The sequence below is a fragment of the Tursiops truncatus genome, chromosome 2 (genome assembly GCF_011762595.2).
Source record: "Tursiops truncatus isolate mTurTru1 chromosome 2, mTurTru1.mat.Y, whole genome shotgun sequence".
Taxonomy (NCBI): domain Eukaryota; kingdom Metazoa; phylum Chordata; class Mammalia; order Artiodactyla; family Delphinidae; genus Tursiops; species Tursiops truncatus.
This window is the reverse complement of record NC_047035.1, coordinates 46,172,132-46,193,139: the sequence shown is the minus strand read 5'-3', so window position 1 is coordinate 46,193,139 and position 21,008 is coordinate 46,172,132. Positions and strand designations below refer to the sequence as shown.

Sequence of the window (21,008 nt, the reverse complement as noted above, 5' to 3'; positions counted from 1 at the left end):
GGAACAGGGTTTGAGTTGGCAACTCCAAAAGGAGAGTATTATGAATGTGAAAAAAAGAAAACGGATGCTTTATTTTGCTTTGAGGGAGGGACCGAGGCCAAGTCAAATTGAGAGCTCTAATTTGGGAATGGTGTTATTACAGGTCATTGGGAGTTGGTTACGCTCTAAATTGGGAGGCCGGTCACATGAGGAGGCAGCAAAGACAGATCACATGGGGGACATTGGGGCTCTTTTACAATGAAGTTTTATTTTATTTACTACACAGTTAAAATGCGCTTCTGTCGTGTTGAGAAACCAAGTCACCTTATTGGCTGGTGAGCGCTCCCTGTCTTGGCCCATCAGTTGTTTTATAAATGAGCTCGTTCTTCCCATATGTGTGCTTTCTGAGGCTTTATTTAGGTACTGGAATCTGTTCAGTGATGAGTAGAGCAAGCCATGTACTGAAGGTTATATATCTGTTCTTCACCTTCACATGCAGATCTTATTCTGAGGGTCTTGCTTCCTTTTCTTCCAAAGGCTCTACCCATTTTAGATCTCAATCAAGACATTCTGGTAACTTTAAAATACATATATGTGTGTTTATGTGTGTGTGTATATGTACATATCTATTTATTAGATTATCTATTTATTAGATTATCTTTCATTTTATCAGTACTGTTACTGTTAGCTTGCAAAATAAAAACAAATACTTGTTAGTTGGGTCCTGCCTCACCATGGGCCATTAGGAACAAAGTATTCTTCCTACCCTCAAACTGCAACCTCTTGACATTCTTGGCACCTTGGGGATGACCAAGAACAGTTGTGTGTGGTAAAACTGCCCATTTTTCTTGGAGAATTAAGTCAGCGTTCTTGATATATAAAAGGCCTGAATAGTTAGCCGTGTTTGAAATAAAAACAAAAAAGCAGTCCAGGAAGAATATCAGGAATTCAGTGTCCCGTGCAAACAAGTTGTGCTCATGGTCCTAAATGAGACACGTTACTAAGGCTGTGACACAGAGTCTGCTGGTGCTTCCGAGGCATGCGGACTGGCGATGGTTGTGATCGGAGTTAGGAATAGAAGGTGTGTGGAAACTTTCTATAAAAGGCAGCCGGGTCCCCTGGACTGGTGTGGACAAGCGGTCAGGAAGCTCTGGCACTGTTCATGGCCATACTAGGGTATGGCTGCCTGACCTTGGGTGAGCTTCTCTGTGCCTCAGTTTCCCTGAAGCACATATTGGTTTTGGGAGGGGAGGATAAGGACTTCCGGAGATGTAGGAGATGTGAGATGTGATCAGGTAGATGGAGGGAGCTTGGTGTCACGGGAGCTCACATCAGGCCTGTGTCCCCAAACAGGGTGGGGCTGCTAGTCTCCTCAGGCATCATCCACTCTGGGTGACATCACAATACCCAGCTGGACACTCAATAGTGCTGATCTGTGCCCAGTGGACACCAGAGGAGGAAAGAAAAGGCAGAGGACAAAGTGGAGAGGGAGGAGTTGAAGCAAACCCTTATGTGATCACCCCATCGACTCAACTTTTTCACCTGACATCTGGTTCAAGTGTAACGTGTTCAGCCCCATACAACCTGTACAGCGTCTGCACCCTCCCTCCCCAACTCAGCAAAATATCATCATCCTCTAATCAAGAGAATTTTGCTCCTGTTGCTGCATGTGTCTCGTGGTTCATTGTCAGACCCGTGAGTTGATAACTTCTTCACTAAACGGCTCTCTGGTAAGCAACCGTTTAGAGGTAATGCCCTGGCTTTGTGGTCCAGGCTCCTCTGGGTCTCCTGCAGACCCCTCTCCACCCTCCTCCTTGGGACTGCACAGAACTCTGGGAAGATGAGGGGGTGGCTTGTGAAGGCGTGATTCTATGGTAACAATGCTTTAAAACAGGAATTTTCACCTTCTTTGTATTCATGAGCCATCCCAGGCCTGGTCAGACTTTGTTTCTTGTTCTGACAACACTTTTAAAACCCACATGGGCCAAATCGTGGCTCCCCCATGTAGCCTTAGAAGGCGCTATCACTCCTTTTATCTGGCTAGATGGCTATGAATAGAAAACTTGAGAGATCAGCCCTGTCCTGGAAATATTATGGCATTTTGCTGGCTTATTTGTTGGTTAATTTTTTAATCCAGCAACTTCCTCTTAAAAATAGATTCCTGGGCTTACCTGGTGGCACGGTGGTTGAGAGTCCGCCTGCCGCTGCAGGGGACACAGGTTCGTGCCCCGGTCCGGGAAGATCCCACATGCTGCGGAGCGGCTGGGCCCGTGAGCCATGGCCGCGGAGCCTGCGCGTCCGGAGCCTGTGCTCCGCAACGGGAGAGGCCACAACAGTGAGAGGCCCGTGTACCGCAAAAAAAAAAGATTCCTTTTGTCCTTTGAATTGATTCCTCTCAGCCCTCCTCCTGGTAAGAAATTAGTCTTCCCACCTGGTTTCACACCAGCCTTAACTTGCTGGTCATCCCGGAGCTGGAAATTAATTGGAGCTGCCTTAACCAAGGAGGCTACGATTTTCTCTTAGTTCCTTTGACCAGGGGTTCTCAAACTTAAGCCCAGAGGGTTTTTTTTTTTTTTTTTTTTTTTGCGGTAAGCGGGCCTCTGACTGTTGTGGCCTCTCCCGTTGCGGAGCACAGGCTCCGGACGCGCAGGCTCAGCAGCCATGGCTCACGGGCCCAGCCGCTCCGCGGCATGTGGGATCTTCCCGGACCGGGGCACGAACCTGTGTCCCCTGCATCGGCAGGCGGACGCTCAACCACTGCGCCACCAGGGAAGCCGCCCCCAGAGGGGTTTTTAATCACAAAGTTTTCGATTCAGTAGATCTAGGGAGGGGTCCCAAATTTGCATTTCTAACAAGTTCTCAGGTGTGCAGCCCCCTACATTTGGAGAACCAGTGTGTTAGGGCTTTTTGGCTCTCCTGTTCTCCCCTCTTCCCCCTTCCCCAGCCTGTAGGGGAGGGGCCCATGGAGCCTTAGCCTCATTTCTCAGATAATGGGGACTGTTGCTAACAATCAGAGAACATTCACGATGGGCCAGACAGTGGTCTCCATGCTTTACACAGATTAAGTAATTCAAACAGCACAGCAATCCTATGAAGTGTTCCATCTTCCAGATGAGGCCCTGAAGTGTACACAATTGCCCAAGGTCACACAGCTAACTAAATGGAAGGTCGAGATCCAGACCCAAACAATACAGCTGGAATCTGTGCTCTCAATGCTTTATTATCTTTCTTTTCCTTTTCCTCAAGTTACTTAGAGCACCTGGTACTCCTACAGTTCTTGGAAGTGAATACCTCAGAAAGGAGCCCCAAGACAACTGAGCCCATCTTAGGTACTTGTAATCTGCATCCTGGGGTCCGAGTCTCCAGGCAGCTCGGCTTCCCCACGTGTGTGTATGTGTGTATGTGTGTGTGTGTGTGTGTGTGTGTGTGTGTGTGTGTGTGTAGGTGGGTGGGTGGGAAGGGCTCTCAGTGGATAGGACCTCGGGAGGAGGCTGATGTGAAGACGCCGGGGGGCGTCCACTTGTGAAGAGAGGCCAGACCTCCCCTTCTGTTGGGGCCCAGTGTCTTCTCACCGTTCTGCCTTGGTCCAGAGATTTCTGCTGTGGACCCTTAGCACCCTAACCAGAGACAGATGAAGCCAAGAAGGAACAGATCTGTGTCATCCACTGTGATAGAAAAGTGCGTATGTCTTTTCTCCAGTCTGGTCCAGCAAGCATGTGTGATCAACACTGTCCTTGGCAAACAAACAGTAGAGACTTAGTGGGAGGCACTGGCCCTGCCCTCAAGGAGCCCACGGTCTAATGGAGGAGAAAGAGTATCATATGTCACTGAGGTAGACAGTGTGGTAGAGAAGCAGTGAGGGCCAGAGTAGATCAATGGGATTCAAGGAAGGAGGTAGATTCCTAAACCATGTCATGGATAATGGCGGGGGCAGGAGGGAGCGAGTGTGGGTGTATACAGGGCATATCTACAGCAAAGAATAGTTAATGATAAATAATAGTCTCTTAGGATTTGAGCAGCCAAGGTTAAGTCTCTATTGGTATAGTTGTCACTGATTAAGCTCTGCATGTTTTTCTAGTAAATAATGTGTCAGATGCTGGCTGGAGGTCTGCTGGAGGTTCTGGAGTTACTTTAGAAAATAGATTCTACTCCTTACGGAGTTGCCTGTTCTATAAATGGAGAGCTCTTTAAAGTATTTCTCTACCCCTCTGGTCTGATTCTTTCCAAATTCTTTGTATTACAGACTTCTCTATGGGGTACAAAACTTTTCCCATGGCTATCTCTGACCCTGCACACCCCATTGAAAAAGAGGGATCCTAGCACCAGGCCATATACATTGATAGGGACCAAAGGTGAATATCCAGTGGATAAATACATCCACCTCCAAAGGTGGTGGCATAAAGCCAGATTAAAACCACACAGGCCGTTGCTGTCCCTCCCTGCTCTAGACTAGTGTGGCCTAAGTCCTTTCACTGTTTTCGTGTCTTCCTTTGGTTTAGAATTCTAGACGGTGTGTTTGAGACTCAGGAAGCATGAGCAAGAGGCCCTTGTCCACAGACGTTATAACTATGGGCCCTGAGCTCTTGTCTTCTCCTGCAGCATTCCCACAAAGTCTCCTAAAGCAGAGTGCCCTCACCCGGTCAGTCCTGCCGATTCTGGCCCAGCCACTGGCCTGTGGGTCTGTTTAATTTCACAGTGAGCTGAAGGAGGGAAATGGCCTCTCATTTCTGATTCGAGAATTACATCCTTTACCATCTTTTTCTCCTTCAGACCCCACTGCCCGGGAGAACTTCAGATATTAAAAAGTAGCCCTCCTTCTCAAAAAATCTGAAAAGTCTTATTCTGTGTGATTACCTCGACAGACCTAGTAACCTGAAAATGAGTTCAGTGCACAAGTAAGAGGGGAAAATAACCTGCCTTTTCCGCTTGCCTTTGCATAAATTCCTGGAGTTGGCTGATAGCTCAAGAGATCCAGTAAGGGAGGTGTGCTTCTAACTCCCAGTAAGGGACGTGTGCTTCTAACTCCCTCTGCAGGGCTGTGGGTAGTGAGGACCAGAGGGTGGGATTGGCTCCGTCCTAGGGTTAGTCGCCCAACTCTGTCCTTGGGCGGTTAACCAGGCCCTTCTTTTCAAATACATTAACAGTTAATTTGTGACCATGGATTCAAATATCCTGATTTCACAAATTTGTCCATTGTATCCTCTGCCACATAACTTGTACATGTATTTAAGAATTCCTGCCTAAGGGAGTGATGCAAACATGTTACTATCAACTTTTCCAACATGGGTATTTTGGGCATATGTGTGTGCTGTTCCTTGGTGGCAATATTTACACGCATCCCAGGGTTCTCACATTCACACTCACACTTTGGATTCCCATCTCTCAAGACGGGAAATTTTGTCGAGCAACTTCCTCATTATTTTAGAAAGTGTGGGACCTGGTGACTCAATAGTCCAGACTCGTTTCAAGACGTAGCACGTCTCCACGTGGTCAGAGGTGGTTCACTCTGGCCCTTGCCAGACTTGTGAGGTTTACAAACCTATTGTGTGAAGTGGCTGTTTTACAGCTGGGTCTGCTGGATGGAGCACAGACTATTCCTTTGTGATTTGGCCTTGTTTGTATTCCTCCTGACACTTCTTGGTTGACTCTGTCTGGACATTGCCAGGGATTTTGGTCCTGGAGTTCTTTGGTAACAAATCTCATTGCAGTTAGGCTCCCTGGACCACAGTGCGCTTCTTTTCACGCTCTCATTTCCAGTGCTGCTTATAGAGCAAGGCCTGAATCTAAGCACAGGAATGCAAAGCCTGTTTTTCTCTTCTGCAAGGTCAGCGTGAGGATTGCTAATTCATTATTTTGAAATACGATTGGAGAGTCATTTTGTGGTATGTGGGGTTTGTCAGTGGTGGTCTGGGAGGGCGAGAGGGGCACTGAAGATTAGCGACTGGGAAAGCTTCCTGCTTTGGGAACATTTAACGCCGCTCCTCGGAAGGGTTTGGGGTATAAAAAAACTAGCCGAATGTGGTTTGCAAAGATTTGTCTTGCATTTGTCAAGAGTAAGGTAACATTTTCTTCATCTCTAATTTATATGACTCTTAGGAGGCCCATTCCTATGAGGTTTTATTAGAATATAATCACTTATGGCCAAAAAAATTTGGACACGCCACAGCCTTAACACAGCGCTATTGGCATTGGTTTTGTCTCTTTCTTCAACAGATGTTTGCGAAAGAGTCGTATTAAATGCATTTAATTCTGCTGTCTCAGCCTAACAAATCTTTATCATGAAGATTACTTTAATTGGTGTCAGTTACAAGCAGGAAAAGCTTCCATTAAGCTTTTGTTTTCTAGCACTTGGGGAAATTTTCCATCCTAAATAGAATATTGAAATGGGGGATGTAGTAAAGATTTTGAAAACTGAGCTAATCATTTTATTTTCCTTTTTTACATATTCCTGTTTCTATTTGACGTTAAAGCTAAAATTAATCAGAATTCCACAGTCAAACAAGAAAGAGGTGACTGAACAGTTTTGGGGTGACAGTTGGTACCTTCTGTTGCTTGCAGGTCACCCAGTCCATCAGACTTTGTTTAAAGGAAATTTCTAGGAAGAACCTCAGATTTTGAGTAAGAAATCCCGACGTCTAATAAACTATCAAACAAAATGCCTGGGGACAATTTTATATAGCCATTTTAAAACGTGATTAATAAGGAAATGGTAATGCAAGGGAAAATGGAGACAAATCACTACCCTCATGAAGCTTATATTCTACTACAGAAAGATGGAAACTGAGTGTGGTACACAGCAGGTCACATGATAAGTGCTGTGGAGAATAAGGACAGAGAGATAGGGAGTGTAGGGTGAGGGGGCGATGTGGGCAGTTTTAGAGTGTGTACACAGAAGGTCTCACTAAGAAGGCAACATGTGAGCAAAGACGGAACTGAGGGAGGCTGGATGTGGGTCTGGGGGAAGAGCGTTCCAGGCAGGTGCAAATTTTGGGAGGTAGGCCCAGGTCTGGCATGTAAAGGAACAGCAAGGGAGCCAGGATGGACTGACATGAATGAGGGACAGTAGTAGGGGTTGGGCTAGATCACAGAGGGGCTAATAGCCTGTTCTGTGGCTTTTACCATTGGAATGTTTGATCAGAGAAGTGACATGACCTATCTTCTGGTATAAAAAGATCACTCTGCTTATTATATTGATAGTTAGATTCTGGATATATTTTGAAGATCCAGCACATAGGATTTGCTGACAGATGAAAGTAGTCAAGGATACTCCAAGGTTTCCACCTGAACTACTGGGAAGATGGAAAAGCCATTTGCTGAGATAGAAAAGAAGACCAAAGGCGCAGGCCTAGTGAGAGTGAAAGCAAGAGTTCAGTTTGGGACTTGTTAACCTGTGCTGGAGATACAGATGAAGGAGTTGTCTGCATACTCGTCAGGCCAGAGGTCAGAACTGAGGCAAGTGGTAGGGGGAGTTGGCCTGTCTTATGTGCCCTCAGGGGTGGGGCAGCCTCAGACCCATGAGAGTTAGCAATTGCCAGGAGGAGGTCAGAAGCCTGAAGGTGAATCCCAACCCTAACTTGAGATTTCAGGACTAGTTACTGCTGACCTGGGTCCTTCAGGAGCAAAGGAGACCTCCCGGATTGCCCAGCCATGCTGGTACCCAGGAGAAAAGGGACCAAAACGAAAGTCCCCACTGAAGAGATGACAAGATCACTTGGCAGCAGTAAGGGATTGTTACAGCTATCTGTTGGGGCCAGAGGTGTCTGGTTCTTGCTCTTGGAGGACGGTGAGGTGCCTATGAATGACCAGCCCCTAACCACCATCGTACATTCAGAGAAATCGCTGGTGGTTATAATGGTCTATGGAGTCCACTACGTAGATCCCTGCCTTTTCTAGTGAATTCAAGGGGCAGTAGCATTTTTGAGTGATTCTTTTTACCAAGTAACATGAAGCTCCCTGTACTAGTTAACTATTGCTATATGACAAATTACCCCAAAACTTAACGGCTTCACATAATAACGTTTATCTCACAGTTTTCTGAGGGCCAGAAATTTGAGATGGTCTCGCTGGGTGGCTCTGGCTTAAAGTCTCTGGCAAGGTTGCAATGAAGATATTGACTAGAGCTGGAGAATCCACTTCCAAGGTGGCTTACTCACACGGCTGGCAAGTTGGTGCTGACTGTTAGCAGGAGGCCTGGGTTCCTCCCCACACGGCGGCCTCTCCTGGGGCTGCCTGAGTGTCTTCATAATTGGAGTGGCTATAGCTTCCGCCAGAGGGAGTGAACCAAGAGAGTGAGGTGCAAGCTGCAGTGCCTTTTATGACCTAATCTCAGAACACCTCCCTCACATTCTGTTGGTTACATACAACTGTTCAGGTTCGGTGTTGGGGGAGAGTACACAAGGGCATGAAGGCCAGGAGGCAAGGATCCGTGGGGACCGCCAGCCAGCAATCACCCTCCTTGAAAATAGGGAGGAGGTTTCTATCTTCTAAATCCTTTGTATCTGCTCAAATCACCGCTTGCAGCACCACTTCCACGTTATCTGGGGTCCCCCATCACAACTGGTCTAATCCACATCTCTTGCAGGGCTCCACCAAATTACTGGGATGTTTCTTTAGCCATCTCTAGCTCAAGAGGATCCCTTGGGAGACAGTAGGCAAATGCAGGTGCCAACACAGGAATCCCATTGTTTGCCATGTTGGTGTTTGCTATTTTCCCCCTGAATTTCTGGTGCCCTCTCAGCTCCCATCCCTACCAAATGCATGACATGTGGTATTCCCACTGTCCTCGGTCCCTGATTTGTGCAAAGATGCACTACAGTTTAGAAGCCTTGATTACATGACGTGTCTAGGATTGAGTTTGGAATACAAATTCTTCCAGGCAGCTTTTGACCATTTAAGACCCACTGTATTCCTGCCTTTTAGCACATTTATTGAACCAGTACTTCTTGTACGTGTGCATTTAATTTCCAGCCATTTCTCGCATGAGCAAATTGCCTAAATACACTTGTGAGAAACTCTTTAATGGTAAATGTTATTAAACTGAAAACAAGGGTATAATAAAATAACAATTCAAAGGTAATTTACCAACAACTGGAGCGCTTAAACATTGACATACCATTGTGAAGTATTAATACCAGACTTGGTGGGTTTTTTTGGTTTTTTGGGGTTTTTTTGTTTTTTTGCGGTGCGCGGGCCTCTCACTGCTGTGGCCTCTCCCGTTGCGGAGCACAGGCTTTGGACGCGCAGGCCCAGCGGCCATGGCTCACGGGCCCAGCCGCTCCGCGGCATGTGGGATCTTCCCGGACCGGGGCACGAACCCGTGTCCCCTGCATCGGCAGGCGGACTCTCAACCACTGCGCCACCAGGGAAGCCCCCAGACTTGGTATTTAAACACATTCTTTGTCACTCCAAGAATCGCTGGGACAGCTTCCTAATCCTCATGGTCTTTAATTATAGCTCTTTCAAGATTTTTTTTACTACTCCTATGTCACTGGTTTATAAATTATAAATCATTAGCTTTTACCCACATAAAACATCCAGAAAACTCTTATCTCTGCTGCTTATCCAGAGAAATAATAAAGAAAATATTCAGAGAAAGTAATAGGGGTGAGTTGGCATCATTGAACCTTATTGTTCTTGGACTTCCGTTCTCTAGACTGTCTACTGACTAGAGTGATATTGGGGTGGATAATAATAGAAACTGCATCACAAAAGTGATCGATTAGTTGACCATTTTGAGGTTTCCTGGGTCTTCCCCAGTGAGGAGAATTCTTTGAATACACATCTCAGTAAAGGCTCCTTCTGCCTGGAAGGTGGTGTGGATGACACAAAGAAGGCCAGTGGGCAGCTGGGCGGGACCTGCCATTCCTATACCAAGTCCCTACATGCAGGGCCTGGCTTCTGTTTTAACATGGAGATTCTCACTCTCGTCAGTGCTCTGGGGATACTCCCCCTGAGAGATTGATTCAGCCAATCAGTGCTGGCTGATTAATTTGCCATAAGGAGGGACCTTCTATACTCAAAGGAGCCAGAGAGACTAGATGTTCTCAAAGTCCATATAATCAGCCCAGGAAGGCCTCCACAGGAAGCCATCATCAGAGACCATTTATTAAGTTGTCCTGAAAAATCATCATCACAGAATCTAGAAATCCCTTGTCTGTATGGTCAGTTCATCCTCTCCCGAAAGGTACCTGGGGAGCCAAATCATAGTCCAAAGGTTGTTTGGTGAGTGGATAACCAGGATGAGGGAAGCTAAGTGAGGGGAATGTTTAGTGGCAACAGGTTCGCTTCATGAGTCCAGCTCAGAATGGGAATGACCTTGCACTAAGGACTGAATTACTAGAAGCCAAAGGGCTAAAACTTCCTTTCTCCTAGAGGGGTACTTAGATAGGTGTATCAGTTATCTTTACCCCAAACGTAGAAGCTTAATACAACAATAAACATGTTATCACACACAGTTTCTCTGGCTCAGGAATACAACGCAGTGCCCCTCAAGATGCTCTCTGGAGTGTAGTCACCCGAAGGCTTCACGGAGGCTAAGAGTTCTGCTTCCAAGTTGGTGCTGCAGGCAGCAGGGCTTAGTTCCTTACTGTCCCTACTGGGTGGCTTGAGAGTCCTCGCAGCATGGCAGCTGGCTTCCCCCAGAGTGAGTAACCCAAGAGAGAGCAAGATAAAAGCTGCAATGCCTCTTCTAATCCATGAAGTTACGCTCTGTCACTTCTGCTACATTCTATTTGATAGAAGTGACTCATTAACCCCAGCCTGCTCTCAGAGGGAGTTGATTGGCTCCACCTTTTGGAGAGGACTGACAAAGACATAGTGGACATATTTTAAAACCACAAAAGGTACATTATCCTCTGTACCTTCTTTTTTTCTACACTTCCATAGCCGACCCAACTCTTCTGCTGATCCGTGTATTCTTAAAATTTTTTACATTATTATATTTGTAAATATAATGTACATATAAACATTTTAGGGACTTCTCCGGCAGTCCAGTGGTTAAGACTCCACCTTCCAATGCAGGGGGTGCGGGGTGGATCCCTGGTTGGGGAGCTAAGATCCCACATGCCATGGGATGTGGCCAAAATTTTTCTTTTTTAATTAAAAAAAATTTTTTTTAATTGTATGTGTAATTATATATTATATAATTATATTTTAATGTATTATATAATTACATGTATAGTATATAATTATATATGTAGTATATAATTATAAATATTAATATATTTACAATTATATGTGCGTTATAAATATTAATATATTTAGCTTATAGCCAAGCTCTTCTAGTATGATAGTGATTGTGTATCTTTATGCTAATTTGCATACCCCCATTCTGCCACCTCCCTAGCTGGGGGACCTGGGGCAAGTTACTTGACCCCTCTGTGCCTCTGTGTCCCCATCCGTAAAGTAAGGCTGTAATAGGACCTGTGTCATAAGCTTCATGTGAGGATTAAACGAGGAATTACATGCACAGAGCTTAGAAGAGTCCCTGGCACACAGAAAACATTCAGTACTCTTAGCTCTCAGCATGGCAGCTGGAGCAGTGGGAGAAAGTGTTTGATCCAGTAGGTGTAGTTAGCCCTCAGAAGGCCATCGTATTTCCATGTTCCCAGAGGCAGTAAACAAAAGTCATAGTTGTCTTTGTGGCCGTGCCACAGCCCTACAGCATCCAAGCCCTGACCCGAGGATAGAGAAAAAACCTTTTCAGGCCTGGAAGGGACCAAGGGTCAGCAGCCTCTTTGCTGTACTTGTTCCTCCTCTGGATCCCAGGTTAATCCCTGCCAGAGAGGGCTTACCTGGAGATAACATGTTTAGTTTGTACTCTGAGTCCTATTTATTGATAAATTTTGTTTTTGTTCCTAAACTTTTTTTAGGCTGACCTTTCGTGAAAGGGTAGAATATCCAAACAGGGAAGTAACCTCGCAAAAAGCTAGGGAGTTCCTCAGCCTCAAGGATTTGTATTAAAGGTTGTTCCCAGTTTTTTTTTTTTTTTTTTTTTTGTGGTACGCGGGCCTCCCACTGCTGTGGCCTCTCCCGCTGCGGAGCTCAGGCTCCGGACGCGCAGGCTCAGCGGCCATGGCTCACGGGCCCCGCTGCTCCGCGGCATGTGGGATCTTCCCGGACCAGGGCACGAACCCGTGTCCCCTACATCGGCAGGCGGACTCTCAACCACTGCGCCACCAGGGAAGCCCCCAAATTTTATTTTTAAACGTACATTTTTCAGGGTATACGCTGGCTACGTGTGATCAGTGTTGGCGTTGGACATAGATCCATCTTCACTTCAGGCCCTTTTGCTTCTTGCCAGTGCCTCTTTAGTTCCTTGGCCTTAATGAATAGATTTTATCTTCATCCTAAGCATGTTCATAATTTAAAACATGCCGGGTGTTTGCTGAAAAGGTGTTGATGAGAAAGTTAGCACTGGTTCTTTCTTCATCTCCCAGAGCAACTTTAAAAGAAAGGCTGTATACCTAGTGGAATGCATGAGGGTTGTCTTGTGTCAGGTGGCAATTTGCTAAATATAGGGAGCTTGGAGGGACCTGCTGAGGTCATCTGTGCCCTCCCACCCGCCTTCCGCATCTGAATGTCTCCAGCCCCGTGCTAGCCAGTTCAGTAGTCACCAGCCACACATGGCCTCTGAGCATTTCAGCTGTGGCTAGTCCAAGTTGAGATGTGCTGTCAGTGGTAAAGTACACCCTGGATTTAAAAAAAAAAAAAATTATTGAAGTATAGTTGATGTATAATATTGTGTATGTTACAGGTGTACAGTATAGTGATTCACAATTTTTAAAGGTTATACTCCATTTATAGTTATTACAAAATATTGGCTACATTCCATGTGTTGTACAAGATATTCTTGTAGCTTATTTTATACATAGTAGTTTGTACCTCTTAATTCCTTACCCCTGTACTGCCACTTCTCCTTCCCTCTCCCCACTGGTAACTACTAGTTTGTTCCCCATATCTGAGTCTGCTTCTTTTTAAAAATTTTATTTATTTATTATTATTTTTTGGCTGCATTGGGTCTTCGTTGCTGCGAGGAGGCTTTCTCTAGTTGCAGCAAGCACAGGCTACTCTTCGTTGCGTTGCGCGGGCTTCTCATTGCGGTGGCTTCTCTTGTTGCGGAGCATGGGCTCTAGGCGCATGGGCTTCAGTAGTTGTGACTCATGGGCTCTAAAGCGCAGGCTCAGTAGTTGTGGTGCATGGGCTTAGTTGCTCCGCAGCATGTGGGATCTTCCCGGACCAGGGCTCGAACTCGTGTCCCTTGCATTGGCAGGTGGATTCTTAACCACTGCACCACCAGGGAAGCCCTGTTTCTTTTTTATTATAGTCACTCGTTTGTTGTATTTTTTAGATTCCACATAGAAGTAATATCATATAGTATTTGTCTTTCTCTGACTTATTTCACTTAGCATAGTACCCTCCAAGTCCATCCATGTTGTTGCAAAATTTCATTCTTTTTTATGGCTTAGTAGTATTCCATTGTATATATGTACCACATCTTCTTTATCCATTCCTCTGTTGATGAACACTTAGGTTACTTCCATACCTTGGCAATCGTAAATAATGCTTCTATGAACATTGGGGTGCATGTATCTTTTCAAATTAGCATTTTTGTTTTTTTCAGATATATACCCAGCAGTGGAATTTCTGGGTCATATAGTAGTTCTATTTTTAGTTTTTGAGAACGCTCCATACTGTTTTCCACAGTGGCTGCACCAATTTACATTCCCACCAACAGAGGGTTCCCTTTACTCCACATCTTCACCAGCATTTGTTATTTGTGTTCTTTTTGATGATAGCCATTCTGACAGGTGTGAGGTGATATCTCATTGTGGCTTTGATTTGCATTTCCCTGATGATTAGCAATGTTGAGCATCTTTTCACGTGCCCGTTGGCCATCTGCATTTCCTCTTTGGAAAAATGTTGCCAATTCTTTAATCAGATTGTTCTTTTGATGTTGAGTTGTATGAGCTGTTTATATATGTTGGAAATTAACCCCTTATTGGTCATATCATTTGCAAATATTTTCTCCCATTCAGTAGGTTGTCTTTTCATTTTGTCAGTGGTTTTCTTTGCTCTGCAAAATCTTTTAAGTTTAATTAGGTCCTATTTATTTATTTTCACTTTTATTTCCTTTGCTTTAGGGGATGGATCCAAAAAAGTATTGCTGTGATTTATGTCAAAGAGTGTTCTGCCTATGTTTTCTTCTAGGAGTTTTATCATCTCTGGTCTTATATTTGGTCTTTAATCCATTTTGAGTTTATTTTTGTACATGGCATTAAAGAATGTTGTAATTTCATTCTTTCACATGTAGCTGTCCAGTTTTCCCAGCACCACTTATTGAAGAGACTGTCTTTTCTGCATTGTATATTCTTGCCTCCTTTGTTGTATATTAATTGACCATATGTGTGTGGGTTTATTTCTGGACTCTATTCTGATCCATTGAGCTATGCGTCTGTTTTTGTGCCAGTACCATGCTGTTTTGATTACTGTATCTTTGTAGTATAGTCTGAAGTCAGGGGGCATGACTCTTCCAGCTCTGTTCTTCTTTCTCAAGATTGATTTGTCCATTTGGGGTTTTCTTTGTTTCCATACAAATTTTTAAATTATTTGTTCTAGTTCTGTGAAAAATGCCATTAGTATTTTGATATAGATTACACTGAATCTGTAGCTTGCCTCGGGTAGTCTGAAGTGCACCCTGTATTTTGAAGACTTAATACAAAGAAAATGTAAAATGTTTCATCAGTAATTTTTACTGCTTACAAGTTGAAATAATAATATAATTATATAATGGAGTAAATAAAATATATCATTAAAATTAATTTTACCTCCTTTTTACTTTTCTTTTAATACTAGAAAATTTTAAATTGCATATGCTCGCATTATATTTCTATCTGACAGTGCTTCTCTGGACCATCTATCTCTATTCTTCAAGCCCCGAGGTTGGAGGTTGTAGAGACTTCCTTGGTGACTCCTTTGAGTCTTTTGTCATTCTGGCACTTCACACTCAATCTTATTCTCTCATGCTTCAATTTGAACACTTCTGCTTCAAGTAGTTGACTGTCCATCTCCTTATGAAATCCCTACTTGAAAAAAGTCAAGTATCTCTTCATATTGTTCAGTTATAAGCCCATTATTTTTTACCTTTGACTTTCTACCTCTTTTCCAACTCTGATAATATTTTAAAATTTTATTTTATTGAAGTATAGTTGATTTATTAATGCAGTGTTGTGTTAACTTCCACTGTACAGCAAAGTGTTCAGTTATACATACACACACACACACACACACACACACGCACACATGCACATATATATATACTTTTTCATATTCTTTTCAATTATGGCTTATCACAGGATATTGAATAAAGTTCCCTATGCTATACAGTAGGATCTTGTTGTTTATCCATTCTATACATAATAGTTTGCATCTGCTAATCCCAAACTCCCAGTCCACGCCCCCCCCACCCTTGGCAACCACAAGTCTGTTCTCTATGTCTGTGAGTCTGTTTCTGTTTTGTAGATAAGTTCATTTGTGTCATATTTTAGATTCCACATATAAGTGATATCATATGGTATTTGTCTTTCTCTTTCTGACTTACTTCACTTAGTATCATAATCTCTAGGTCCATCCATGTTGCTGCAAATGGCATTATTTCATTCTTTTTTGTGGCTGAGTAGTATTCTATTGTATATATGTCCCACATCTTTATCCATTCATCTGTCAATGGACATTTAGGTTGTTTCCTTGTCTTGGCTGTTCTGAATAGTGCTGCTGTGCATAGAGTTGCATGTATCTGTTTGAATTACAGTTTTGTCCAGATATATGCCCAGGAGTGGGATTGCTGGATCACATGGCAACTCTATTTTTAGTTTTCTGAGGAACCTCCATATGGTTTTCCATAGTGGCTGCACCAATTTACATTCCCACCAACAGTGTAGGAGGGTTCCCTTTTCTCTACACCCTCTCTAGCATTTGTTATTTGTAGACTTTTTTATGATGACGATTCTAACTGGTGTGAGGTGGTACCTCTTTGTAGTTTTAAAATTTTTTTTTAATTTATTTATTTTTGGCTGTGTTGGGTCTTTGTTGCTGTGCACAGGCTTTCTCTAGTTGCGGCTAGTGGGGGCTACTCTTCATTGAGGTATGCAGGCTTCTCACTGCAGTGGCTTCTCTTGTTGAGGAGCATGGGCTCTAGGTGCATGGGCTTCAGTAGTTGTGGCATGCAGGTTCAGTAGTTGTGGCTTGCGGGCTCTCAAGCGCAGGCTCAGTAGTTACGGTACACAGGCTTAGTTGCTCCACAGCATGTGGAATCTTCCCAGACCAGGGCTTGAACCTGTGTGCCTTGCATTGTCAGGCAGATTCTTAACCACTGCACCACCAGGGAAGCCCCCTCATTGTAGTTTTGATTCACATTTCTCTAATAATTAGCGATGTTGAACATCTTTTCATGTGCCTGTTAGCCATCTGTATGTCTTCTTTGGAGAAATGTCTATTTAGGTCTTCTGCCCATTTTTCGATTGGGTTGTTTGTTTTTTTTCGTAATTGAGTTGTATGTGCTGCTTGTATATTTTGGAAATTAAGCCCTTGTCGGTCACATCACTTGCAAATATTTCTCCCAGCCTGTAGGTTGTCTTTTCGTTTTGTTTATGGTTTCCTTTGCTGTACAAAAGCTTGCAAGTTTGATTAGGTTCCATTTGTTTATTTTTGCTTTTATTTCTATTGCCTTGGGAGACTGACCTAAGAAAACATTGGTATGATTTATGTCAGAGAATGTTTTGCCTGTGTTCTCTTCTAGGAGTTTTATGGTATCATGTTTTATATTTAAGTCTTTAAGCCATTTTAAGTTTATTTTTGTGTATGGTGTGCTGGTGTGTTCTAACTTCATTGATTTATTTACATCTGGCTGGCTATCCAACTTCCCAACACCACTTGCTGAAGCGACTGTCTTTTCTCCATTTTATATTCTTACCTCCTTCCTTGAAGATTAATTGACCATAGGTGTGTGGGTTCATTTCTGGGGTCTCTGTTCTGTTCCACTGATCCACGTGTCTGTTTTTGTGCCAGTACCATGCTGTCTTGATTACTGTAGCTTTGTATCAACTCTGATAATTTTTAATGACCTTCCCTGGGTCATCTCTGGTCTCTGTTTTTTTTAATAGATCTTTGTTGGAGTATCTGGCCTCTATTATTTTAAAAACTTGGTATCTGAAACCACCCAGCATGGCTCTAACATGGGCCTGACTAATGCAGAGACAAATAGAAGGAATTATTTCCACTATCAAGTACTTGACTGGTCCTTTTGATATATTACCTCATTTAATCCTATAACACAAGGAGGGACAGGTGCTCTTGGTAGCACTCTTCACTGATGAGAGAGTTGAGGCTCAGAGAGGTTGAGTACCTTACCGAAGTTCCATTGCCAATTAGGTGCCAGAGCTGGGATTCATGCCCATGTGTGCCTGAGTCTGAAGCCCACATTCTTTCATTACCTACCATGTCTTTCTCGCCTGATACTTTTCATTGAATATACCCCTTCGTCCTGAGAGGCCTTTTCCTACACAGCTGGTGCATTTGTAGCTTATGGTCCACACTGACTCTGGAGCTTGTTCTGGTATGTTTGTGCCTCACTAGAATTGTGAAGCCCTTCTGCTAAATTCCAGAAATGCCTTTTCAACCCTGCAGATACTTTGTGAAAGCCCTAGTCCTTCTACAGTCATCACTGGGCCAGAGTTGAGGTGTTCAGGTGTTCGGAATGACTTTTCTGGAGGGAGCTTCCTTTCCTATCATCCCAGGCCCCATGGATAACTATCAGTCTCCAAAACAAGCTACTTTTCAAAGGCCAGTTAAGGCAATTAATCTATGTTTACCTAACGGCAAAAGATTTGTGTTTTGAATAGTAGGGAATAGGAGGGGCTCCTTGGGAGAGTGTTAAAAACAAATCTTTTCATGGATGAACCTTGAAGACATTATGCTAAGTGCAATAAGCTTGTCACAAAAGGGCAAATACTAGAGGGCTTCCCTGGTGGTGCAGTGGTTGGGAGTCCACCTGCCGATGCAGGGGACACGGGTTCGTGCCCCGGTCCGGGAAGATCCCACATGCCGCGGAGCGGCTGGGCCCGTGAGCCATGGCCGCTGGGCCTGAGCGTCCAGAGCCTGTGCTCCAGAACGGGAGAGGCCACAACCGTGAGAGGCCCGCGTACCGCAAAAAAAAACAAAACAAACAAACAAAGGGCAAATACTATATAATTCCACTTAAATACAGTAACTAGAGTAGTCAAATATATAGAGACAGAGAGTAGAATGATGGTCATCAGGGGATGGGAGAGGGAATGAGGAGTCAGTGTTTCATGGGTTCAGAGTTTCAGTTTGGGAAGATAAAGACCTGGAGGTGGATAGTGGTGATGGCTGCACAGCAATGTGAATGTGCTTCATGCCACAGAAATGTACACTTCAACATGGTTCAAATGGCCAATATTATGTATATTTTATCATAATAAAAATAACCAAACAGATCTTCTATATTTAAAGAAAAATACCTTGCTTAGCATGTGTGATCAGAGGTGCCCCTGGAGCTAAGTCTTGGGTCTATTGTTCATTCTAGCTTTGAGATCACAGTCATTTTCTGGGTCAGTTTCTCAGGAGGAAGGTGCAGGCGTACTTCACCGAGCTGAGGGGTGTCCTTTTTTCCCTGACAGATTTCTCCACCTAGGAAGTTTTACCAACTTCAAACCAATGCCCTTGCCAGGGCTTCAGTTACTTTCCACAAATGTCTGGGGAAGGGAAAGCAGCCATACCTTCGCGGACTCCACTATACAAACCCTTGATTATACTCACTTTTCCGTGGAGATTTTCTTATTCCTTCTTCACCTATCTGAGGGTATGCCTAGACTTTCCTAAGAAATAAAATGGCTGTAAATTGTATTTGTTTGTACCGAAGTGGTCATAGCCTCTTTGGAGACCTGCATGAGAATTAGATTGAGCACCCAAACATCTCAGAGCGTTTGTTTCATGTTTCATTGAAGTCATTGTCCCCTGACAACCTGAGGTCAGTTATCCAACTCAATGCAGAGGCTGTTTTGAGAAAATTTATGCAGGGTACATAGATTGAGACTCTAATCCCCAGGAATTTTCTTTACAGTGTGGTGCTTGGTGCCACTGTGGGTGTAATTGCTTATTTGCCCTGCATATTTTCTTTTCAGGAATCATTAACCAATGGCAACAGGAATCCAAGGATAAAGTGATTTCCCTCCTGTTAACTCACCTGCCTTTGCTGAAGCCAGGAAACCTCGACGCAAAAGTAGAGTATATGAAACTGCTGCCCCAAATCCTGGCGCACTCCATTGAGCACAACCAGCACATCGAGGAGAGCAGGCAGCTGCTGTCCTATGCTTTGATCCATCCGGCCACTTCGTTGGAAGACCGCAGTGCTTTGGCCATGTGGCTGAACCACTTGGAGGACCGCACGTCGACCAGCTTTGGCGGCCAGAACCGAGGCCGCTCGGACTCTGTGGATTATGGGCAGACGCACTACTATCACCAAAGACAGAACTCCGACGACAAGCTTAATGGGTGGCAGAACTCTCGGGATTCTGGGATTTGCATCAACACCTCCAACTGGCAGGACAAAAGCCTGGGGTGTGAGAATGGCCACGTGCCCCTCTACTCCTCTTCATCCGTCCCCACCACAATCAATACGATTGGAACCAGCACAAGTACAAGTAAGTCCCCGAGAAGCCCTTTAGCGCAGTCTGGTTTGGCGACTTGCTGTGTGTGGCATGTCCCACTGGGAATGTCTGCTCTGAGTACCCTGTAACCCTGGGAGAGAAGGGCTGATTGGAATTGGCTGTGGGAAAGGGCTCTTTGGACCCCATCTTTGTTGTTCTTTCAACTCTGGAAAGAGAAAAATGCTGGGCAGCTAAAAATGATTGATGGTCCAAATTCGGGTTACAAATAGACCAAAAAAAAAAGAAAAAATTAAACGAGACAGATTAAGTGGTGAAAGAAGGAAACTTCCTGTTTCCACAAACAGAACGCCTTTCACCCGCTATCTTTCACCTGGGGTTTTTGGATTTGCTGAGACACTGAGTTCCCGTGTGATTCTCTAAACGTGATTCTAACCCGTGGTTAACCAGACAGCCTCATGGGCTTTGTGCATTTTCCTTTCTTTTCACTTCTTTTGTTTCTTTTCCTTTCTTTTTTTTCTTTCTTTCTTTCTTTTTTTTTTTTTTTAAATTTAACCCTGGAATGTTCCCTCCCTTGCATCTCCTGGTTTTAATCCCCAGTTGTCAGGGTCACTTTTCCTCCTGACCAGGGGGAGCAGGTTTGCTAACTGAGAATGCTGCTCTGTGCTGTGGCCTGGTGTGGATGCTGTGGCCTTCTCTTGCTCAGTCTAACCCCTTAGGAGAGGTGGGGCGGGAATGGCTTTGCGGGAGGGGAGAGCAGAGGACACCCTCCTCCTCTTTTGACCTCTAAAGCAAAGTACTCTGCCCACAGCTGGGACCAGGGCCAGGAGTCCTCCTCTCTATGGCTCCCCACTTAGGCTGAGCAAAGTGACAAACATGCCACTGGTGCTTCTGTAAAGTGGCAATGTGGGAGAGTGGCCTGCCATTAAACAGAGTTCCCTGATGCTAGTTTGCATGAGTCCCTGAAGACAGCGTCAGTGCATAGATAACTTTCTTGGGGAAAAGCTTTTGTGGTTAGACCTCATGTGCCTGTTAACATGCAGGAACCCCCAATTAAAAGATCTGAGAGGATTAAGGATTGTCAGTGACAGTTTCTTGGCCTCTACCTCCACTCGGATCTTTTGGCTAATGGGCCTTTTTAAATGGCTTTCTCAGATACGTAAGAGTGTTGAATTTTTACTACATTGATTGAAATAGTACTTTAGTGGAATAATCAATCAAAGAAGTACTTAAGATACCGCATTGATAATGCCACAACATGAGAGTTTAAAATTCTTTCGTCCATTTTTATATTTAGATATTGATAATTTTCAAATTTGGGGAATTAGGTGATTATTGCATCATTAG

The 21,008-nt window shown here is 44.2% G+C and overlaps 1 protein-coding gene across 14 annotated transcripts in view; it reads left to right on the top strand.

Annotated features, from left to right (window-relative positions):
• Positions 1 to 21,008, top strand: part of SAMD4A (sterile alpha motif domain containing 4A) — a 235,674-nt gene that overhangs the window by 133,183 nt on the left and 81,483 nt on the right. For 10 of the 14 annotated variants that reach the window (XR_012329977.1, XM_033851127.2, XM_033851130.2 and 7 more), the window contains exon 3: positions 19,179 to 19,697. Coding sequence is in view for 13 of the 14 variants with exons in the window: in XM_033851127.2 (XP_033707018.1) it covers positions 19,179 to 19,697 (519 nt within the window). In the remaining variant the exon portion in view is untranslated. Of the gene's footprint in view, positions 1 to 1,440; positions 1,710 to 3,225; positions 3,309 to 7,397; positions 7,420 to 19,178; positions 19,698 to 21,008 lie in introns of those variants that run through there. The other 4 variants (XM_073800451.1, XM_073800453.1, XM_073800455.1 and 1 more) reach the window with 4 other exon arrangements.